Genomic DNA, 23,032 nt, shown 5'->3' on the forward strand with positions numbered 1-23,032 from the left:
TACTTTTGTACAGTGGGAGGAAGTGGAGATGCATCGTCCAATTTTATAGTCTATGGTCCAGATTCATATAAAATTTGGTGGAAAGACATTGAAGGAAGTCAATAAAAGGCTGTTTTCCTGGAATAAGGCAAGGCAAGATACATAACATAATAAAATAATTCAACAAAGTTAAAAAGCAGAAATAAAAACCAAAATAGAATTAAACAGGAATAAAAACAACACTATGAGTAACAGTGAAGCGTAAGAAATTAATAATTATTTAATTTTCGATTAAAGGCAGCGGTATTCAGTAAGTCTTCATTGATTTGATTTAAAAGAACGTGTTGATGCAGACATCCGGTTTTCTGGGAGTTGTTTCAGATGCATAATTCATAAAAGCTGAACGCTGCTTCTCCATTTTTAGAAAGCAGAAACTGTCCAGGACGCCTTGAGAGGACAATTCATACTGTATTAAGCCCTTATTAACTATTGGTGCTTTATAAACCAACCATGTAGAGCAAACAACATTACGTATTTTTGTAGGACAACCCGGAATTAGCATCATCATCTATTGGGTCTATTGAGAATTCCCCTATGGTATTTTTTTTGTGTTGGGTCAATGAAGCTTCATGAAGCATTTTCTTTATTTACGGAGCACAAGAGATGGCGCTCTTTGTTCAACAAAGGGCTGAAAACACACTCAATCACCATTGATGAAGCCTTTTTTTAAAGCCAAGACCTCCATATACATTATATATATACACACATTTTGTGTCCTTTTTTTAAAGTCATTTTGTGTCTTTTTTTGGTCATTTTGTGTCTTTTTTTTGGTCATTTTGTGTCTTTTTTGGGGTCATTTTGTGTCTTTTTTTGGTCATTTTGTGTCTTTTTTGTCATTTTGTGTCTTTTTTGGGGTCATTTTGTGTCTTTTTTTGTCATTTTGTGTCTTTTTTTTTTGTCATTTTGTGTCTTTTTTTTGTCATTTTGTGTCTTTTTTGTCATTTTGTGTCTTTTTTTTTGTCATTTTGTGTCTTTTTTGGGGTCATTTTGTGTCTTTTTTTTTTGTCATTTTGTGTCTTTTTTTTGGTCATTTTGTGTCTTTTTTTTGTCATTTTGTGTCAATGAGTTGACAAATTTTAACCAAAATCTCCTGGACTCCAGAGGTTTAAATGAACCAATGTGGAGCAGAGTCCGGATCCCTGTAGGATCCTGGTGCCGGGGTTTCCGGTCCGCTGCTGAGGCTGAGCCGGCTCCATGTGAGTCTGAGCTGCTCTTCAATAATCACAGAAAGTCTCTGAGACGCTGCTGACCCCGGTACAGAGCCGGACCCGGACCCTCACAGACCCCCCGGAGCCTCAGGCTCTCAGTGATCTGATGCTGTGACAAAACCCACGACCCGCTTCACACGTGTTCTCCCACAATGACGTCACCACATCCAACCGAGCTGCGTTCAGGACCCGCAGTTTCTCATACACAAATGTACATTTTCAAGTAAAAAAACAAATTTCTTTTTGTTGAAGTCAGAGTTTGAACAGTTTATCTTCTCAACTCTCTCCTGTCTACAAAACAAAAAAGTTGTGAAGACTGCCAACATATGCACTTCATGCGTTTAATGTCTTTAACATGTAATCTTGCGTCTGTTTATTTTATTATTAATTTATTTGTTTTGGTTTCATTCTTTTCCATTTAATTATTCTTCTATTTTATTTTAAAAAATATATTATTTACTTCTGTTTTATTTTTTGCATTGTTTATCTTTCTGTAACTCGTTTCTTCTTCTTTGTAACTGTGCATTGTATTGCTGTTTGATATAAATAAAAAAATAAAAAATGAAAAAGGACTCGCAGTTTCTATCCATGCTAAAAAGAAATGTTGTCCAAGAGGGAAATTCTACTGAAATGAGTTAATTGATGATGTTGACTGGAAGAAAGCATGGTTAGTGCATGTTGCATCTCTAATAAGATAAGAACTATTAAAGATTATTTATATAAGCATAATTGTGTGTGTGTGTGTGTGTGTGTGTGTGTGTATATATATGCTATATTAAATTATAGTTTACATTATAGATGTGGAAATGCTGGTTTGCCTTTAGAAAAATGTTAATTGATGCATTCAGGAAAAATGAAAATATCTTCATTGTAAATAAACATTATCTATTTTTTTTCATTTTTCACACACACACACACACACACACACACACACACACACACACACACACACACAATTATGCTTATAGAAATAATAACTTCTTATTTTCTCATTTTTTCTAATTCTATTTTTGCTCTGTTGCTGAAGAGTGTAATATTATGTGGTACCATATATGTATAGGCAATTTATGTATAACAGATTGAAGCATGGATGAGGGAAAATTATTCATAAACCCAAGAAACTTCAGTTTGATGTAATATTACATTTGCCTCAAGGAACTGTGTTGAATGAAAATAATTTAGTGTAATGAGTCAATCACACTGACGCTGATCTGTCAGATGTGTCTGTGCTCTCTCTCTCTCTCTCTCTCTCTCTCTGAATATCATTCATCAGTTGTAACATATTCCACAGTCTATGGTAGTGACAGATACTACAGTCCTACTACAGTACAGGTAGTGTTGCTGGATGAAGTGAGCTGAGCTGCAGTCAATCTTCTGTCCTGTGCTGCCACCTGCTGCTGGTTTGTTGTCATGCAGCTCTGTGAGTCTCACCAGCTCTGATATCTACTGGTGTGTTTTATTTTATCGTCTAAAACTGATTCACTGATATAACTTTATTTACAAGGTGTCCCAGTCTCAGGAGTCTCTAGACCTCCACTTGACAACTGGAATAAATATTTGTAAACATGGGAACAACTTCTCTTACATTTCAGAAAGGGATTATGCTGTCTACACTGAGAAAAAGGTGTTTAGTCTAAAAACCAGATAAAAACAGTAAATCTGAGGGAAATGATCTTGCTGCATGGACAGATAATTTCACTTGACAAGATTTCTTAAATTAAGAACCAAATAATCATCAGGTCACTCTGCTCGGGCCAGTTCATCACTGCTTGCAGCTTTAATTTAGCTTGTTTTAAGAGTTAATTTCTTATTTAAAGTGTTCAACATGCTTATTTCTAGATTTAATAATCTTAATTTAACTCTATGGAGTCTTGGACTATTTGGTCCATTTCTTAATCCTTTTCATGTCTTTTGATGTCTTTTTTGTGTCTTTTTTGGTCATTTTGTGTCTTTTTTGGTCATTTTTTGTCTGTTGTGTCTTTTTTTAGTTATCTTGTGTCTTTTTTTGTCATTTTGTGTCTTTTTTGGTCATTTTGTGTTTGCGGTTGTGTCTTTTTTTTAGTTATTTTGACTCTTTTTTGTCATTTTGTGTCTTCTGTGTCTTTTATGGTCATTTTGTGTCTATTTTTCTAGTAATTTCTGTGTCTTTTTTTGACGTCATGAAGAAGTCGTGGTCCGGCGCTTTCGTGGACTCCAGAGGGTTAAGAAATCTTGTCAAGGTAAATTATCTGTCCATGCAGCAAGATCATTTCCCTCAGATTTACTGTTTTATCTTGTTTTTAGACACACCTTTTTTGCAGTGTAGAATAATAAAGTTACATAAAAAGTACTAATACCTGAGTAAATGTACTTAGTTACATTCCACCACTGCCTAATAATTATTACCTACTTAATAAACATATCTTTATTTAAATCATTCAAACATAGTGTGTTACCAGGGGAAAGTCTCTGAATCTCTCCACTGAAACCAGACTATTGGATTTCTTTCAGGCAGGTTAGTTAAAACACATCCTTAAGCAAAGAGTACATTTACAGAAACACATTTGAAGAGGAAAGAAAATTGACTTCCAAATCAGGTTTAGCAGACTGTGATCAGGCAGAAACATTGAGCTGATATTAAATAACAACAGATCGAATCTGTCCAATAAGATGAACAGCAAAGCTTCCTCACATCCATTTAAACCTCAAGGTACAACTTCAGCTACTTTAAGATCATTACATTGATTGTTTCCTTCTTCTGCTGCTTTACTCTTCTACTGCACAACAATCCAATACTCAATGTCTTTGGGATTCATGTATTATTATTATATGTGACAGAGATAGATTTTAATACTAATGTATCAATATGTAACCAGTGATCCTATAGCCACTTCCATTCATTTCTAATCAAGGGTTCAGTTCCCTGTTTAATGATTCATGGGGGAAAAAAGACCAATTATCTATAAAAGCAAGAAGTGTGTGTGTGTGTGTGTGTGTGTGTGTGTGTGTGTGTGTGTGTGCGTGTGTGTGTGTGTGTGTGTGTGTGTGTGGTTTTTTTTTTTATGTGAGTTTTATATGAATGGTGTGTGGAAGGTTCTTTTAATTACTTTTTTTTGTAATTTTGTGTCTTTTTAAAAATAATTTTGTGTCTTTTTTTTTAAATAATTTTTTGTCTTTTTTTAATAATTTTGTGTCTTTTTTGGTAATTCTGTGTATTTTTTTTGGTCATTTTGTGTCTTTTTTAATAATTTTGTGTCTTTTTTGGTAATTCTGTGTATTTTTTTGGGTAATTTTGTGTCTTTTTAAAGTAATTTAGTGTTTTTTTCAGTCATTTAGTGTCTTTTTTAAGTAATTTTTTTCTGTCATTTAGTGTCTTTTTTGTCTCTTTTGGTAATTTTGTGTCTTTTTTTTAATAATTTTGTGTCTTTCTAAAATATTTTTTTTGTCTTTTTGGTAATTCTGTGTCTTATTTTGGTCATTTTGTTTCTTTTTTAAGTAATTTAGTTTTTTCTGTCATTTTGTGTCTTTTTTGGGTCGTTTTGTGTCTTTTTTTAAAATAATTTTGTGTCTTTTTTGGTAATTCTGTGTATTTTTTTGGTAATTTTGTGTCTTTTTTGTAATTATTGGTCATTTTGTGTCTTTTTTTTGGTCATTTTGTGTCTTTTTGTGTCTTTTTTTGGTCATTCTGATCCTGCCTCCAGCGGTCCCCAGGTAATTATTAGAGTTTGAGGCCCCTGCTCTAACCCTCCATCACTACATCAGATGGCAGCACAGTGCTGCTGCAGTGTGAAGTGCTGGCAGCCACCACACACACACACACACACACACACACACACACACACACACACACACACACACACACACACACACACACACACACAGTGACAGGCCTGGCAGAACTTAATCCCTGTCCCCTTTGTCACCACGGTGCTGAGTCAAACAGTGTCATGTTCAAGTGACCCAGGGCAGCCGGAGGAGTGTGTGTGTGTGTGTGTGTGTGTGTGTGTGTGTGTGGCCATGCACTGCACAGCGGGCTGGCAACAGGTAATGGAAAGACACATTAGGTGTGAGGTGCAACCTGAAGCTCCAGAGTCTCACACACACACACACACACACACACACACACACAGAAGCATTGTGACACCTTAGAACCAGCAGCTCACAGTAATTCTCTGAGTTGTGTGAGACATTAGTGTGTTGTTATGAATTAGTAATGCACAGCTGACACGTTTCCCAACACTCCCCTTGTGCAAAGCTAAATGCCCGCGTGGGTCCAGATAGAGCAGGGATGGGCAACCTGCGGCTCCGGAGCCTCATGAGGCCCTTCAAGCCGTCTGCTGTGGCTCTATGTGGCTGTGACCCAAAAAAAATACATTTTAATTTTCATTTATCACTTGATAGATAGATAGATAGATAGATAGATAGATAGATAGATAGATAGATAGATAGATAGATAGATAGATAGATAGATAGATTGATTGATTACTTTATTCATCCCCGAAGGGAAATTCGGTTGTCACAGCAGTTCGGTATTTAAGTACAATAAAACACAATAGAATGAAATACTGAGGTAGCATAAATAAAAACAACAATAGAAAAAAACACAGAATAGAACAAGGACATTTAAGAAGTTCAAAAAGAGAACATCAGTTGGTAGGATGGCAAGATGATGGTAATAATTAAACTGGTGATATGATGCAACAATGCTATATTGACTAGATGGTATATAATAATAATAATAATAGTACATACAATAGGTCATTTTGTCTTTTTTTTGTCATTTTGTGTCTTTTTTAGTCATTTTGTGTCTTTTTTGGGCCATTTTGTGTCTTTTTTTAGTCATTTTGTGTCTTTTTTAGTCACTTTGTGTCTTTTAGGTAATTTTGTGCCTTTTTTAAAGTCATTTTGTGTCTTTTCTGGTCATTTTGTTTCTTTTTTTAGGCACTTTGTGTCTTTTTTTTGTCATTTTGTGTCTTTTTCTGTCACTTTGTGTCTTTTTTTTGTCATTTTGTTTCTTTTTTTAGTCACTTTGTGTCTTTTTTTTTGTCATTTTGTGCCTTTTTTAGTCCTTTAGTCCAACATAAAATGTGATTTTGAATCTTTTTTTTTAACTTTCAAAACACTATCATGCTCAATAAAGAATTTTAAACGTTTCAAATGTGAACAAAGGTGTCAAATCTACCATATAAGAGGGTTCCATCCAGTTCTATCATTTGATACTAAATCTATTTGAGCTTGTCTCCAGTTTTACTTGGTATATCATCATCAAACTGAAACTGGCCTCATGGAGTTTACAGCCAGAACTTTAGAGGTAAATTTACAGTAGGGCTCCACGCTGCTTTGTTTTCTAGTCTGGATGGAGGCAACAAGTCTGGATTATTGTTTTTAGCCTTATGTCATCATTCTCGTTTTGTAATTAACTCTCTCTGTCCAAGCACTTTGTAAACTGCTGTTTTTAAAAGGTGCTATATAAATAAAGTTATTATTATTACAGTTTAAAATCCATGCATTTGTTCATTCAAACATGTAATAACATCCTGTGCAACCTCTTTCTCCTTCCTGTCTGCTGGTCTTCTTGTTGTTGAAACTCTATTCTAGTGGTTGGTGTTGTGCAGCCTGGGGATTATTCAGGGGTTAGATTAAATATCAGCCACACTGTAAATAGGGCGTGTCTACTTCAGGAACAGGAAAACACGTTGTGTCACATAATTGATGTAAAGATTACACAAGAGCACAGAACACGAGGAAATGTGCAGAAGGCTTCCTCCATGTTTCTAGATCTTTATGATACATCAACCACAGGAGAAATGTTTCTCTTCCCTTCCTCCTCACACACACACACACACACACACACACACACACACACACCAGTCTGTAAAATGAGAGCTCTCTCTGTCCCAGTAGCTAATGGACCCAGTTTGACTGGTTTCTGTTGAATGGGTTGAGCGACCAATACTCAGATTTCACAACAGGAAAATCACCACAGAGACTGATGGGGAACAATAAAAAACAAAGGGAGAGAATATGTTGTTAACAGGGTCATCAAGAGCACACTGCAAGAAAGCCAACTTGTATTTTTTGGCCTAAAACAGTGATTTAAGTTGGTAAAACTTGGAAATATAAATTATTGACATTTAGGGCAATAATGTAAGTTAGCACAACAAAGGAAGCCAGTTGTCTGCTCAAAAACAAGTTGGTGAGTTGTTGTTACTTATATCTTTAAGTTGGGGTTCACAACAAGGAACAATAGTTCTGCTAACTCTTATTTCTTTGTTGTGAAATGCGGGAACGCGGTGAAATTCAGTATTAGTGAAAGCTAGCGGCTAACAGATGCTAGCGGCTAACAGATGCTAGCGGCTAACTGATGCTAGCGGTGCTGCTTGTTACAGCTACAAGAGTAGCCGTTATCGTATCAATGCTAACTCAAAATTGTGGTCGCAACATTAGCTGACATTTCATAGCAGCGATACAATCGTGCCAGAGAAATTCAGAGTTGAGCAAACTCAAAAACAAAACTTAAAATATTTAGTTTAATTGTCCAACTTAAAATTTTATCGAAGTTTGTTGCCTTGAAATTTTGAGTTCACCCAACTTTTCTTTTTTTGCAGTGCAGTAGTTCTCAACCTTTTGAGTGGCGACCCCCAATCTAACATCATGTTGTCTCACTGAACAGAATCTCACAGTTCAGATCAGACAAACTCAGTTGATACGATGAATTTCGGACAAATAATGAAGCAGACAACAACTAAAACATCTCTCTGTCTGTGCATTTATATATTTTTTTATATTTTATTGTTACTTTTAATCTAAGTCCTTTGCAATCAGTTTAAAGGTCCATTCTGACCTCCTGAGTGTGTAACAGTCAGCTTCAAGACAGAGACTCCTTGGAAAGTAACAACTTGATACTTTGGGATTTGTCAGAAAAGACACAAAATGACCCAAAAAAAGAATCAAATTGACCACAAAATGACAAAAATTTACCAAAAAAGACACAAAATGACTAAAAAAAGACACAAAATGACCAAAAAAAGACACAAAATGACCAAAAAAAGGAAACAAAATGACCAAAAAAAGACACAAAATAACCAAAAAAAGACACACAATTATCAAAAAAGACACAAAATTACCCAAAAAAGACAAAAAATTACAAAAAAAAGACACAAAATTACAAAAAAACCCACAAAATGACCCAAAAAATACATTAAATTACCAAAAACACATTAACACATGAACACTTTAACACAGTGGAGACAGAGCTGACTTCCAGAATGATTTGGCGACCCCCAGAAATCATCTTGCGACCCTAATTGGGGTCGGGACCCCAAGGTTGAGAATAGCCGATCAAGAAGAGGACGGACTAAAAGAAAAAAAGCTCAGGAAACAATCATGAAAAGAGCACGGCTTCAGATATTTGGAGTTACAATAGCAGCTTTTTATTCATAGTATTTTACAATCATTACACACACACACACACACACACACACACACACACACACACACACACACACACACACACACACACACACCAGCAGGTTCAAGTGACAGCTGAAGGTTTTCACCCTGCAGAGGAAGAAACAGAGTTTAATTAAATTAAAATCCTTCACAAAAAGTCTTGATTGTGTAATAATGCTTAAATATGAATCTGCACCTGTAACTGAAGCTTTTGTTTCCTGTTTCATGCACCAGTTTGTTGGAAAAAACTGCTTCCTGCTTCCAATGAAGAAGCAGAAAGTCTCATTTGGGCAGTAACTCCTCCATCGGCACCTCCAGGTTCCCCAGGTACCACATGATCCAGAACACCAGGCTGATGAAGATGATGAGGGGTCCTGAGATGATGAAGAAATCCCAGAAGCTGAGGGGAGCGAAGATCCCGATGAAGAAGAGGATGAGGCCGACGACGTCCAGAAGGACGGCGATGAAGAAAAAGAGCAGGCAGCGGCCCAGATAGTCCAGATAAATCATGACTTTACACTGCACAAACCAACTGACAGGAAATAAGAAATACAGTAAATAACTAGAATTAAGCAAAAACATGCTTGAAACAAGTAAAATGATCTGCCAGTGCAGTAAGTTAATGTTTCTTTGTAAGAATTATTTAAGTAAGTAAAAATATCTAGAGCAGGGATCTCAAACTCAAATTAGTATAGTTTCAAAATGACCAAAAAAAGGCACAAAATAACCGAAAAAAGACACAAAATGACCCAAAAACAACAACACAGAATTGCCAAAAAAGACAACATTACTAAAAAAAGACACAAAATTATTAACAAGACACAAAATGACCAAAAAAAGACACAAAATAACCAAAAAAGACACAAAATTACCAAAAAAGGCACAAAATTACTAAAAAAAAGACACAAAATGACAGAAAAAAACTAAATTACTTAAAAAAGACACAAAATTACCAAAAAAGACACAAAATTACTAAAAAAGAGACAAAATTACCAAAAAAGGCACAAAATTACTAAAAAAAAGACACAAAATGACAGAAAAAAACGAAATTACTTAAAAAAGACACAAAATGACCAAAGAAACACACAGAATTACCAAAAAAAGACACAAGATTATTAACAAAAGACACAAAATGACCCAAAAAAGACACAAAATAACCAAAAGAGACACAAAATTATAAAAAAGACACAAAATGACCAAAGAAATACAAAGAATTACCAAAAAATACAAAATTATTAACAAAAGACACAAAATGACAGAAAAAAACTAAATTACTTAAAAAAGACAACATTACTAGAAAAAAGACACACAATTACCACAAAAAAAAAGACACAAAATTACCGAAAAAAGTAATTAAAGGGACCTTCCACACACAACACGGTAAAGTGCCATTCATATAAAACTCATACACACAAAATATCGTCACGACATTCAAACTGCATGCAACTAAAACTCTCAATTGGAGCCAATATTTTAGGTAAAAACTCACCATATTCAACAGTTGAACAGCTTGAAAAGCATGAAAAAGCTCACAAAGTCAATCCGAAAAAGAAGTCTTTAACCAATAAGATAATTAAATAAGCACATAAAGCTATGGTCAGTAGGTAAATTATCCTCAAAACAATATAATTAAGATACTATTGCTAGATATAAGAAGAAAATATTTGATAAGCTTAATTTTTTTTTGCAGTGTAGCAGAATAATGTGAAATAAAATGTGAGGAAATGTTTCTTCCCGTCTTGGTGCCTGTGAGTCTGAGGAGAGTCTGATGACAGTGAAGAGTTTTAACACTCAGGTCACATTCTTTCTCTATCTACATCTCACATTTTTTCATGACACTCTGACAGGAGAAATATGTTTCCTTAATGACGTTTCTACCATCAGATCTTTATTTCCTCATTTAAACATGTTGCATCCACTGATCTGGGCCTTATTTAACCCTCTGGAGTGTCCAAAAGCTCCAAATAATCCAGACTTGTTGCCTCCATCCAGACTAGAAAACAAAGCAGCGTGGAGCCCTACTGTAAATTTACCTCTAAAGTTCTGGCTGTAAACTCCATGAGGCCAGTTTCAGTTTGATGATGATATACCAAGTAAAACTGGAGACAAGCTCAAATAGATTTAGTATCAAATGATAGAACTGGATGGAACCCTCTTATATGGTAGATTTGACACCTTTGGTCACATTTGCAACATTTAAAATTCTTTATTGAGCATGATAGTGTTTTGAAAGTGAAAAAAAAAAGATAAAAAATCACATTTTATGTTGGACTAAAGGACTAAAGAAGACACAAAATGACTAAAAAAAAGACACAAAATGACAAAAAAAGACACAAAATAACTAAAAAAGACACAAAATGACAAAAAAAGGCACAAAATGACTTAAAAAAGACACAAAATAACAAAAAAGACACAAAATGACCAAAAAAAGACACAAAATAATTTTAAAAAAGGAGACAAAAAGACACAAAATGACAAAAAAAGACACAAAAAGGCAAAAAAAGACAAAATGACAAAAACGACACAAAAAGACACAAAATGACTAAAAAAAAGACACAAAATGACTAAAAAAAGACACAAAATAACGAAAAAAGACACAAAATGACTAAAAAAAGACACAAAATAACGAAAAAAGACACAAAATGACCAAAAAAAGACACAAAATAATTTAAAAAAAGGAGACAAAAAGACACAAAATGACAAAAAGACACAAACTGACTAAAAAGACACAAAATGACTAAAAAAAAGACACAAAATGACTAAAAAAAGACACAAAATGTCGAAAAAAAGACACAAAATGACTAAAAAGACACAAAATGACTAAAATTGTTATGCTAAACACACAAGACACAAATAAAATAGAGTCCCACTAGAATAAAAGCCAGAGTTGGATCACGATCAAGATCACATTTATGTTGGTTTTTCTTTGTTTCGTTTTGGTTCAAAATGTTGATCCAGTAAGTCAGAATAAAAAATCTATTATTATCAGGTCATATAGGTGAGGTTGTGCTGAAAAAATATATACCAACATGGTATTTAAACATGTTTTAAGTGGTGTAAACAGGCAGGATGGAAAGGATTCAAACGTGGACAAAATAGCCCAAAACTCCATAGAGTTAACAGCTTCCTGTGTGGCATTAAAAGGGTTTTGAACTATAAAAGTTAGACAAGGAAAAGAAGAAAAACTATTTCTTGTGCAACTCCATGCATTGGGTAACACTACACTGTAAAAAATGTTTGTAGAGATTACAGTAAAACACTGTCAAATGTAATCAGAAATAGGGCGTAAAATTAAAAATTGCACTGTAGTAGACATTTTTAATTACCGTAAATCAAAGAATTGCACAAAACTTTAACTTTTACTGTCATAAACTGTAGGAAACACACACTTTTGCTGTAATAAATATAACATAGTAATGTAATTAATAATAGTAATAATATCAGTTATTGGAGAAATACCATGATGTGTGAATGAATGACACATTTACCCTAAAAATAAAGGGACTTTTCAGTCTAAATGACAGTTTTTGCTGATATTTAGATTTAAATTCACAGTAGAAAACCCACTCACTGTAATTTTTTACCCTAAATTAATCAGATTATTATTTTTTTTTTACAGTGTATCAAGTCATCTGTGTGCAGAAATAGCCTCAAACAACAGCCATAAAATGTAACAACGTGTAAACTTTATTCCCAAGAAAAATAATTTACATATGTGACGACATCATCAAAAATATAAATTTGCTATGTACATGTTGCAGACTCTTTCTCTCTCTGTGCATGCCTGTCTGCCTGCTACAGCTGCAGGAGGCTTTTCCCTGATTAAGAAATCGTCTTCTTATTGCAAAAAAAAGTGACTTTAGTTCATTAGTTCAAAGCCTTCAGTCTGCTGGAGTTCTTGGAAAGCAGCAAGAGATCGGAGTCAGAATCTGTCAGCAGCAGGAAAGTCTCACCTGTCAGGAGGAAGAGGAGAGGATTTTAATGTTTGTACAGGTTGAAAACAGCACATGACACTACAACAGCAATGGGAATTTACACTACTGGTCAAAAGTTTTAGAACACACCAACTTTTCCAGAATTTAATTGAAAATTACGCAGTTTAACGTCTCAGTGTACTCTGAAATTAATGCACATTTGCAACATTTAAAATTCTTTATTGAGCATGATAGTGTTTTGAAAGCAAAAAAAAGATTCAAAATCACATTTTATGTTGGACTAAAGGACTAAAAAAAGACACAAAATGACCCAAAAAAGACACAAAATGACAAAAAAAAGACACCAAAAGACACAAAATGACTAAAAAAAGACACAAAATTACCCAAAAAAGACACAAAATTACCCAAAAAAAGACACAAAATTACCCCAAAAAGACACAAAATGACCCAAAAAAGACACAAAATGACCCAAAAAAAGACACAAAATGACCCAAAAAAGACACAAAATGACTAAAAAAAGACACAAAATGACCAAAAAAAGACACAAAATGACTTAAAAAAGACACAAAATGACTTACAAAGACATGAAAAGAATTAAAAAATGGACAAAATAGCCCAAGACTCCATAGAGTTAAGTTGTTAACCCATTTCTTGTTCCCTGAAAAAGACCTACTTGTATAATTCTGAAATGTACATTATTTTTCAGTTTTGGTTAAGCTTACCTTTTTTTATTTACCTCTGGCAGTTCACCACTTACCTTTGTACCCTTTCAAGCTGTTCATTTGACTTGAACTGCTTGAATTTCAATAAAAAACTGGAAAAATTGGGGTGTTCTAAAACTTTTGACCGGTAGTGTGTGTATATATATATATATATATATATATATATATATATAAATTCTATTTACATTTTAGTAGTACCGCTTTCTCTACCTAGTAATGATACATAATATTTATTATCATATATTAATACTTAGCTGCTAGATTAGCCGCGCGAAAAGGGGAAAAGTCCATTTCCATTGATATAGATGGACATACTTTTCAGAGGCCAACATTTCCATATTAAACATACTTTTTAAAATTGAAAAAAACAAACAAAAAAAACAACTTGTATTAGGTTATAAAAAAGGGTTCAGGGAAAGTAGACTGGTCCAGACTTCATGAACTGATCAGCCTTTGTGTAATCAGGGACGTCTAGTTTGAACCCAGAGACTCTGTAACTTCACATTTCTTGACGTGTTGTAATAAAATTAAGTTAAACTAAGAACTCGGACGTCTCCTCTCCTTCTCATCATTCCCCATCAAACGATCGGCGCAGAGAAATGGGTGAGGATTTTGTGTTGGAGTCAGATAATTTAACTTTAAATGTTTCCTCAATGCATTTCTCAACAGTGTGCAAGAATGTGAAAGGATTACAAATGTAATCTTCTTTTGGAGGACATTTTTAGTTGATGAAAATACATTGACTTACTTTCTTGCAGTATGAGAACTAAAAAATAAATTAGGAACAATAAAGGCCAGGAGGATATTTTCTTTACAGTAAATATGCTTGTAATAGACCTTTCACTCACTTTTAATGACATTTTATAATCAATGTTCTCCCTCCAACTGGAGTTTTAATCAATAACAATTCATAGGTGAATTTTAGTGAGACTACGTTTAGTCTGAAGCAAAAGACCAATGCAATATTTTGAGATGGCTTCTTTTGTCTGATCAACAGTCTAAAACTGAAATATTTAGTTAATTCCCCACAAAAGACAAAACAAACAAACAACAAATCCTCACAATTAACTGGTCAATTAACTGTTTCAGCCCTGGTCATTTGCAAACATTTTAGAATAAACTGTGTTTGGTTAATCATTTAATCATTACGATCAATAATAAATAAAAGTGGCCCAAGAACGGAGCCCTGGGGCACACCACACTGCTTTGTGAAAATTGCAACTCAGCATCCTGATATTTTTTCTTCTTAAAAGCTTATTTAAACAATTTACTAAATAAAATGCCGCAACTCACTGTATCAAAAGCTTTGAGAGAACTACAGACATATACAAATTGATTAATCATTGACAAGCTGTTGACATTTTAACGTGAAGTAAAATGATCTTTACAGAAACTATTGGTGGCAGAAATTGCAGCACCATTTTTTTCATTACAGAGCACAAAAACGGATCATATTCAAATGTAATGCTGCAGAAAATTTGGAAAAGGAGCTAAAGTGCGCAAGAATGTGAAAGGGTTAAAAATGTAATCTTTTGAAAGACATTTTTATGTTATTTTTCCACTCCATGCTTTAACCAAAATATGTTTTATTTAAACATTTTTAAATGAACTGTAGTGTAAATAATAACCAACATATTTACATAAATAAAAAGAAGTTTGTACATGAAATTCCCAGTGCAGCCAAACAAATTTACTGACTTGAAGCTGACTCAATGAAGGACCCAAAAACATCTCTCCTCCTTTATTACCCTCAACATACCCACAGGATGTTTTTTTTGTCAGAAATTTTTGACCTAAAAGTCTAAATTTGGTGCCTCTCGCACATTCTAATGCCACTATTCCATCTTAATCATTGCATATTTTAATGAATTATTGTAAAGGAGAATAAGCGTTCTTCTATGTTTTATTTAAGGCGTCATATTTTGACAGTTTTCTTACAAAGTCTGTGGCGGACTCTGCTAACACATCCATGTGCTCTTATTTTGAAAGATACATGTGTTTGCTTTTATTTTGAAGGCGGGTCTGCCACTATTCCAGCTTAATCATTGCATATTTTAATGAACTATTGTAAAGGAGAATAAGGGTTCTTCTAGGTTTTATTTAAGGCGTCTTATTTTGACAGTCATCTTGTAAATTCTTTGGTGGACTCTGCTAACACATCCATGTGCTCTTATTTTGAAAGATACATGTGTTTGCTTTTATTTTGAAGGCGGGTCTGACACATTCCTACCGTAACACCTTATGGTGTGTTTGATTTACACTGAAAGTCTGAACTTGGAACTCGGAACAACGTCGAAAATTCTGACATTCCTGTAGACCTTGAACGCACCATTAGCCGTATTATCCATGCAGCAAGATTATTCCCCTCAGATTTAGTGTTTTTAGACACACTTTTTTGCAGTGAAACTCCTTGAAAAACATATATGTTGACTTTTCTTTTTACTGAAACATTCCTGTTAGGAAACACTGACACACCCATCCATCATTAGCAGCTTATAACCTCATGTTGACATTACAAAACAATGTCAATCCATGAGCAGATAAGGCAACCATCACTTAAACCTGAACCCAGTCTCTCATTATGTTGCTAATCCATCCAAGCCACTATCAGATCTGATTGGCCAACACTTCACTTCATGACTGATACTGTAGAGTACAACAATATTGTTCTTAGGTGTAGTCTGTGTTCTTTGGAGCAATGTCCAATGATAAAAATAAAAAATCCCCTAACATTATGAGATCTTAGTCTGGGTGGAAGCCAGGATTTTTTAAACACAACAGGTCCGGTTTTGATATTATAGAGCCACGAGAACAGAATGTGAAACATTAGCTGTAGCCCAATCAAGGTTATAATAGTTTTGGATTTTTCATTAGTTTTAGTTTTAATTTCGTTGTGAATTTTTGTTTTCAAATTCAGTTAGTTTTAATGAGTTTTTAGAGTGAGTTTGCTAGTTTTAGTTTATATTTTATTTTTGGAAAATGCTTAGTTTTAGTTTAGTTTTTATTAGTTTTAGTTTTAGTTTATTTGGAATGTGCTATGTGGTGCGAGATTCAAAGAGGTCGTAATAAATTTTTCCTTTTTTCCCTTCGGTTTATCCAACATCCAAAGTTTACTGAGGGTTGAGCTGGTGACATGTTTGCTCAAGCACACTTAGGATTACCATAATAACTAAACGGATTACACTATCGGAAAATTTCCAATGATTTCTGAAAGCTGAGAAGTTTCTCTTTACAACCAACATGGAGTCATTACGATAATTTCACTCTCGCTTCTCCTGGAAGCCCACAAAGCAGGAATACACACAGTCAGTGGTGGAGAAATAGAAACACTGGATTATGATTGAAAAAAATTTGATAAAGACGAAAACGAATTTTCACTATAATTTTAGTTAGTTTTAGTTAGTTTTTTAACCTCACAATACAGCTTCAGTTAGTTATCGTTTTTTAAAAACTCTAGTTTTTATATTTATTTCAGTTAACGAAGATGTTTTTTCAATTCTAGTTTTCGTTATTTCGTTAACTATAATAACCTTGGTCCCAATTACATACAACGTGCTAATTCTAAGCACACTGAAAAAAAAAATGTTTTGACCCTGTAATTATTATTTCAATCATCTATACATATTCTACAAAGAAATACGAATTCAGTGCTTTTACTTTAAAAGTTAAAAGTTAAGTTTTTCATGTGGTGCATTAATTAGTGATTGTTTGTTATTATGTGTCCTCAGTTTTGTCTGTAAATTGAATCATTCGTTCCAAGTAATATTCACTAAACCAGTTTATTGGCTTCATTAGTTGATATTTCCAAGTAAAATGTGAATCTGCAATTTACTTGTGTATTTTCATTAAAAATAAATAAGTGGTTCTATTAAATAAATATTAGTTAGAAACAGCCTGAGTAAAGATACAAACACTTTGTGTGGAAAAACTTGCCTAGCTTTTTTAAGTAAATGTTTCTTACCAAGTTTTTTGTTTTTTTAAATTGTCTTTTATTGTTGTTGTCTTTTTATGTCTTTTTGTGATTTTGTGTCTTTTTGTGTCTTTTTTTTGGCATTTTGTGTCTTTTTGTGTGTCTTTTTTTGGTCTTTGGGTCTTTTTTTGCGTCGTTTTTTGGTTATTATTAAAGATAATGGATTATTAAATCTAGAAATAAGCATGTTGAACTCTTAAAATAAGAAATTAACTCTTAAAACAAGATAAATTAAAGCTGCCAGCAGTGATGAACTGGCCCGAGCAGAGTGACCTGATGATTATTTGTTTCTAAAAAAAAATTGTGTCTCTTTTTGGTGTTTTTATGTCTTTTTTGCGTCTTTTTGTGTGTGTGTTTTTTTTTTGTCTTTTTATGTCTTTTTTGTGATTTTATGTCTTTATGTAAATAAAGTGAAATAAAATGTAATAAAAAAAACTTTACATTTAAAAGTGTTAGATAATTTATCTTGTTTTAAGAGTTAATTTCTTATTTACTTAATTAAGTAATTCATTTTGTAGATTATTTTTTTCTTACTAGGTGATCTAAATGATGCTTCAGCGGTTTTTACACCTGGATATTAAATAAATACTCAAATCCCTTTGATGTCGTTTGATTTAAATGGACATTTCTGGCATAAAAAATATGAAAAGTCGTATGATTCAGAGTCAATGTTTGCCTCACATTAACCAGAGTTAGTTCCAGTCAGGACTCATTGTTCTGGATGTAATGTTTGTTCTTAAACCACGTCATTTCACAGTGTCCATATCTGAAGATCATTAGCCAGTTAGATAATAGAGGAACCCAATAAAGGAGTTCACTACCTGAAACTAGTGGACTGAAGGAGGATTCATCAAGCAGATTATATAAACCAAAGGCCAAAAGTTTGGAAGCAACTTTAAGTTTCTGTTCACAGTGTCTTTGTTAAAACCAGGATGGAGTCTTTGGATTTCTGGATGTTTTCATTACATGATCAGACTTTAAAATCTATACCAAATGAAACATTATTTACATTTTAATTCTCATTTATCCCTGGTGTAGGCCCAAAGCAATTAGTATTCTTAAATTGTTAAATTGTGAAGTTTATATGCAGCAATAAAACATTTAGTCAACTAAACTGTTAATCATATTTTACGAAAATCTTAAAAAGCCTTAACCTAAACATTCTACCAACTTCATGTCTAGTTTTGAGTTTCCCTAGCTAGACTAGCTTTCGATTACAAACTCCAAAATCATATTAATAAATGCTCATTTTTGACCAATTATCATGTTAGACTTAGGCTATTTAATTGACATTTAAATTAAGGTTTGCGGCTCCATTCCAACCATTTTTCTCTTATTTTGGCCAATAATGGCTCTCTTGTTTGGCCCCCACCTTGATATGAAAGTTTAATGTGAGTTTTATATGAATGGTACTTTACAGTGTTGTGTGTGGAAGGTCCCTTTAATTACTTTTTTTTGATAATTTTGTGTCTTTTTTAAAAATAATTTTGTGTCTTTTTTGGTAATTTTGTGTCTTTTTTAGTAATTGTGTCTTTTTAAAATAATTTTGTGTCACTGTGTTGTGTGTGGAAGGTCCCTTTAATTACTCTTTTTGGTAATTTTGTGTCTTTTTTGGTAATTCTGTGTCTTTTTTTGGTAATTTTGTGTCTTTTTTGGTAATTCTGTGTCTTTTTTTGGTAATTTTGTGTCTTTTTTGAATCATTTTCTGTCTTTTTTGGTCATTCTGTGTTTATTTTTTGGTCATTTTGTTTCTTTTTTAAGTCATTTTAGTTTTTTTCTGTCATTTTGTGTCTATTTTGTGTCTTTTTAAAATAATTTTGTGTCTTTTTTTGGTAATTCTGTTTATTTTTTGGTCATTTTGTGTCTTTTTTAGTACCTTTGTGTCTTTTTAAAGTAAATTTGTGTCTTTTTTAGTAATTCTGTGCATTTATTTGGTCATTTTGTATCTTTTTTCACAAATTTTCTGTCTTTTTTTGATCATTTCGATACTGCCTCCAGCGGCCCCCAGGTAACTTGACTTTAAGACCCCTGGTGTATATGATCAGTGCAGCTAGAAGTCCTCTCCATACCTTTACATACCTCCACTGCTCTCCCTTCCACCGGATCAATAAGCACTGCTGAATTCCATTAAAATGCAATTGTGGCTTTTGGCCCCGAGGCTGTCTGGCTTGCCACCCAGTTACAAGCAAACTGATGGCTAAAATAATGCACAACTGTGAAGGTGAGCCCAGGCGGTCAGGCTCATTAATTAAAAGCTGCCACGGGCCACTGAAGATCTTTACACAGCAGCCGCAGACAGGAAAATATATAATATTTCAGATATTCATGAGCAGTTCAGGGTCCTGGAGGGGAGTAGGGTGCTCATACCTCACGACCGGCTTCACCCAGGGTGTCATCTGATCACTGACAATAATGTGAGACATTTTATAATTATGGCGGGGGTGAGAGCGGAGGGGGGGCTGCCATGGCAACGTGCAGCACAATAAGGATGCCAGCAGTAATGATGAGAGACTGAGAGCTGAGGCAGCGAGCAGCTAATGACCAGAGAACAGCAGCAGAGTGACAGAAGAGGGTGAAAACAGGTGAAAACAGGTGAAAACAGGTGAAAACAGGTGAAATCAGGTGAAATCAGGGCGCCACGCTGCATATTTATGGCTTCAATTATGATTATTTGTTGGTTCCACAGACTCACAGAGGATCAGACATGTTTCAGAGGCTCGCTTTTACTTTTAGAGCAGGTTATGGTGTCGGGAGGTGGAGGGAGGGAGGGAGGGGAAACGCTTTACAAACACTCAACAGCACATTAACTGACCTGACTTTACCAGGATAAATACCTTATAAAGACACTATACTGGCAGCTGGAGAGAAACCAGTAACAAGAAAATGGCTAAAAAGATATATATCATGGGTGTCAAACTCGAGGCCCGCGGGCCAATTGTGGCCCTCGTGACGATATTTTGTGGCCCCCACCTTGATATGAAAGTTTAATGTGAGTTTTATATGAATGGCACTTTACTGTGTTGTGTGTGGAAGGTCCCTTTAATTACTTTTTTGGTAATTTTGTGTATTTTCTAAACAATTTTGTGTCTGTTTTGGGTCATTTTGTGTCTTTTAAAAAAATATTTTTGTCTTCTTTGTCATTTTGTGCCTTTTTAAAGTAATTTAGTGTTAGTGTTTTTTCAGTCATTTTACAAGGTTTTACTAAGTATTTTACTAATTACTTACTCATATAAGTATGTATGTGGTTGCAATATTGTGGTTGAAGGTTAATAAATACAGTTGATTGAAGTGTGGTCAAAATTTTGTTTTGGCTCTCCTGGTTTGTTTTTGTAAGACACTGAAACTTTGCACTTAAAAATAAAAGTATATATATATATATATATATATATATATATATATATATATATATTTATACATACATACACATACATATATACACACACATATATATATATACACACACACACACACACACATATAAATATATACACACATATACAGTACAGGCCAAAAGTTTGGACACACCTTCTCATTCAATGCGTTTTTCTTTATTTTCATGACTATTTACATTGTAGATTCTCACTGAAGGCATCAAAACTATGAATAAACACATATGGAATTATGTACTTAACAAAAAAAGTGTGAAATAACTGAAAACATGTCTTGTATTTTAGATTCCTCAAAGTAGCCACCCTTTGCTTACTAGAATATAAGACATGTTTTCAGTTATTTCACACTTTTTTGTTAAGTACATAATTCCACATGTGTTCATTAATAGTTTTGATTAATTTAATAGTCAATAATAGTCAATAGTCATGAAAGTCATGAAAATAAAGGAAACACATTGAATAAGAAGGTGTGTCCAAACTTTTGGCCTGTACTGTATATATATATATATATATATGTATATTATTATCTATGTAGTGTGTTTTGTTTTCATAACATCATATGTGAGTGAGTGGCCTTGACAAGAGGACACAGTGGTGCATTTTTTGTTCTGTTGCACATCTGTACACAAAAAATGCATTTGATGACAATAAGTTATTGATGTATTGAGTATATTAACTGTATAATACTGCAATTTATTCTGTATTTTGCCAGATTATGGTGATTCTGGGCCCTTAAATATTGTTGCCCAGGGTAGAGCAAAGTGTAAATCTATTTATCTGGCCCTGGTTTCAATAATAGGGTCCTGGGAGGATGTTGAGGTGGCCCCGGGTCATATCAGGGGGAGAGTTGGAGGTAAATACTCACCATGACCTCCTGTCAGAGAAGTCTCTCTGCTTTGCCGTCCGCCGCCTGCAGAGCCACGTCGGAGCTCTTCAACACCCCCATCTCCACGTTTTTATCAGCCGGAGACATGCGCTCCGTCCATCCATCAAAGCCTCTGTTGTCCTGACCCGACACGCTTCCTCCTCCTCCTCCTCCTCCTCCTCCTCCGTCTTCCCACGTAATGCGACACGGAGCCGAAGCGCGCACAGACCCACAGCCCTGCACCTCCTTCCCGTTCCCCACCATGCTCTCCTTCTTCAGAGCCTCCCCGGCTTCCAGGGTCTTCATGCCGCCCTTGGAGAGCCTCTCGGACAGCTTCCTGGCCCAGTGCGTAAAGTTGAGGTCCAGGGAGCCGCCGCGCTCCTCGTACAGCTGCACGTTCCCGGTGTACCACAGGATCCACCACATCAGGCTGAGGAAGATGATGATCGAGCCCGTGTAGATGAGGAAATCCCCATAGAAGCGGCCGTCCACGTTCAGGTTGCCGAAAATCCCGACCAGGAGCACAACCAGGCCCGCTGCGTCAAACACAACGGCGAGGAAGAAGAGCAGCGCGCAGTTCCCCACGCAGCCGTGGGCCATAGCGGAGCACAGAGCGGGGCCCGAGTCACGGAGCCCGACGCCTTCATTTGGTTTTCAGGACGCACATTTCCCACCTTACACCTGTGCGGTGTTCACCTGGGAGCAAGCCCCGCCTCCCAAACACGTCACTTTATCTAGTGGGCACCCAGGGGGCTCTATCAAGCATGCTGCATTCAAGTGCACAGCGGAAATCTCACAACAGAATTCAGTTTATCTCAGTTTTAGATGCACAAAAGCAAAAACGTTGACAATATTAACCCTCTAGGCCAGGGGTCTTAAACTCAAATTACCTGGGGGCCGCTGGAGGCAGGATCAAAATTAACAAAAAGAAGACACAAAATTACAAAAAAAAACTAAATTACTTAAACAGGACAGAAAATGACCAAAAAAGACAGAAAATGACAAAAAAAGACACAAAATGACAAAAAAGACACAAAATTATTTTAAAAAAACTAAATTACTTAAAAAAGACACAAAATGACCAAAAAAGACACAAAATGACAAAAAAAAGAAACAAAATGACCACAAAAAGACACAAAATTATTAATAAAAGAAACAAAATGACCACAAAAAGACACAAAATGATTAATAAAAGACACAAAATTACCAAAAAAACACACAAAATTACTAAAAAAACCTAAATTACTTAAACAAGACACAAAATGACCAAAAAGACACAAAATTACAAAAAAACCTAAATTACTTAAAAAAGACACAAAATGACCAAAAAAGACACAAAATGACAAAAAAGACACAAAATGACCAAAAAAATACACAGAATTATCAAAAAAGACACAAAATTATTAAGAAAAGACACAAAATGACAGAAAAAAAAAGAAATTACTTAAAAAAGAAACAAAATGACCACAAAAG

At 34.5% G+C, this 23,032-nt stretch overlaps 1 protein-coding gene across 1 annotated transcript; it reads right to left on the bottom strand.

The window, feature by feature from the left end:
• Nucleotides 1–12,344: 12,344 nt before the first annotated feature.
• LOC131959827 (transmembrane protein 238-like) lies at nt 12,345–22,337 on the bottom strand. Its single transcript, XM_059325045.1, has 2 exons — nt 21,560–22,337; nt 12,345–12,631 (listed from the first exon to the last, which is right to left on the bottom strand). Exon 1 carries the CDS (start codon nt 22,157–22,159, stop codon nt 21,572–21,574), a length of 588 nt encoding a protein of 195 aa, XP_059181028.1. The 5' UTR covers nt 22,160–22,337; the 3' UTR covers nt 12,345–12,631; nt 21,560–21,571.
• Nucleotides 22,338–23,032: the final 695 nt, after the last annotated feature.

The sequence above is a fragment of the Centropristis striata genome, chromosome 21 (assembly GCF_030273125.1).
Source record: "Centropristis striata isolate RG_2023a ecotype Rhode Island chromosome 21, C.striata_1.0, whole genome shotgun sequence".
NCBI classification, from domain to species: Eukaryota; Metazoa; Chordata; class Actinopteri; order Perciformes; family Serranidae; genus Centropristis; species Centropristis striata.

Excerpts from the sequence above, each read along its gene's own strand:
- LOC131959827 (XM_059325045.1), bottom strand. The coding sequence starts at position 22,159 with ATGGCCCACGGCTGCGTGGGGAACTGCGCGCTGCTCTTCTTCCTCGCC.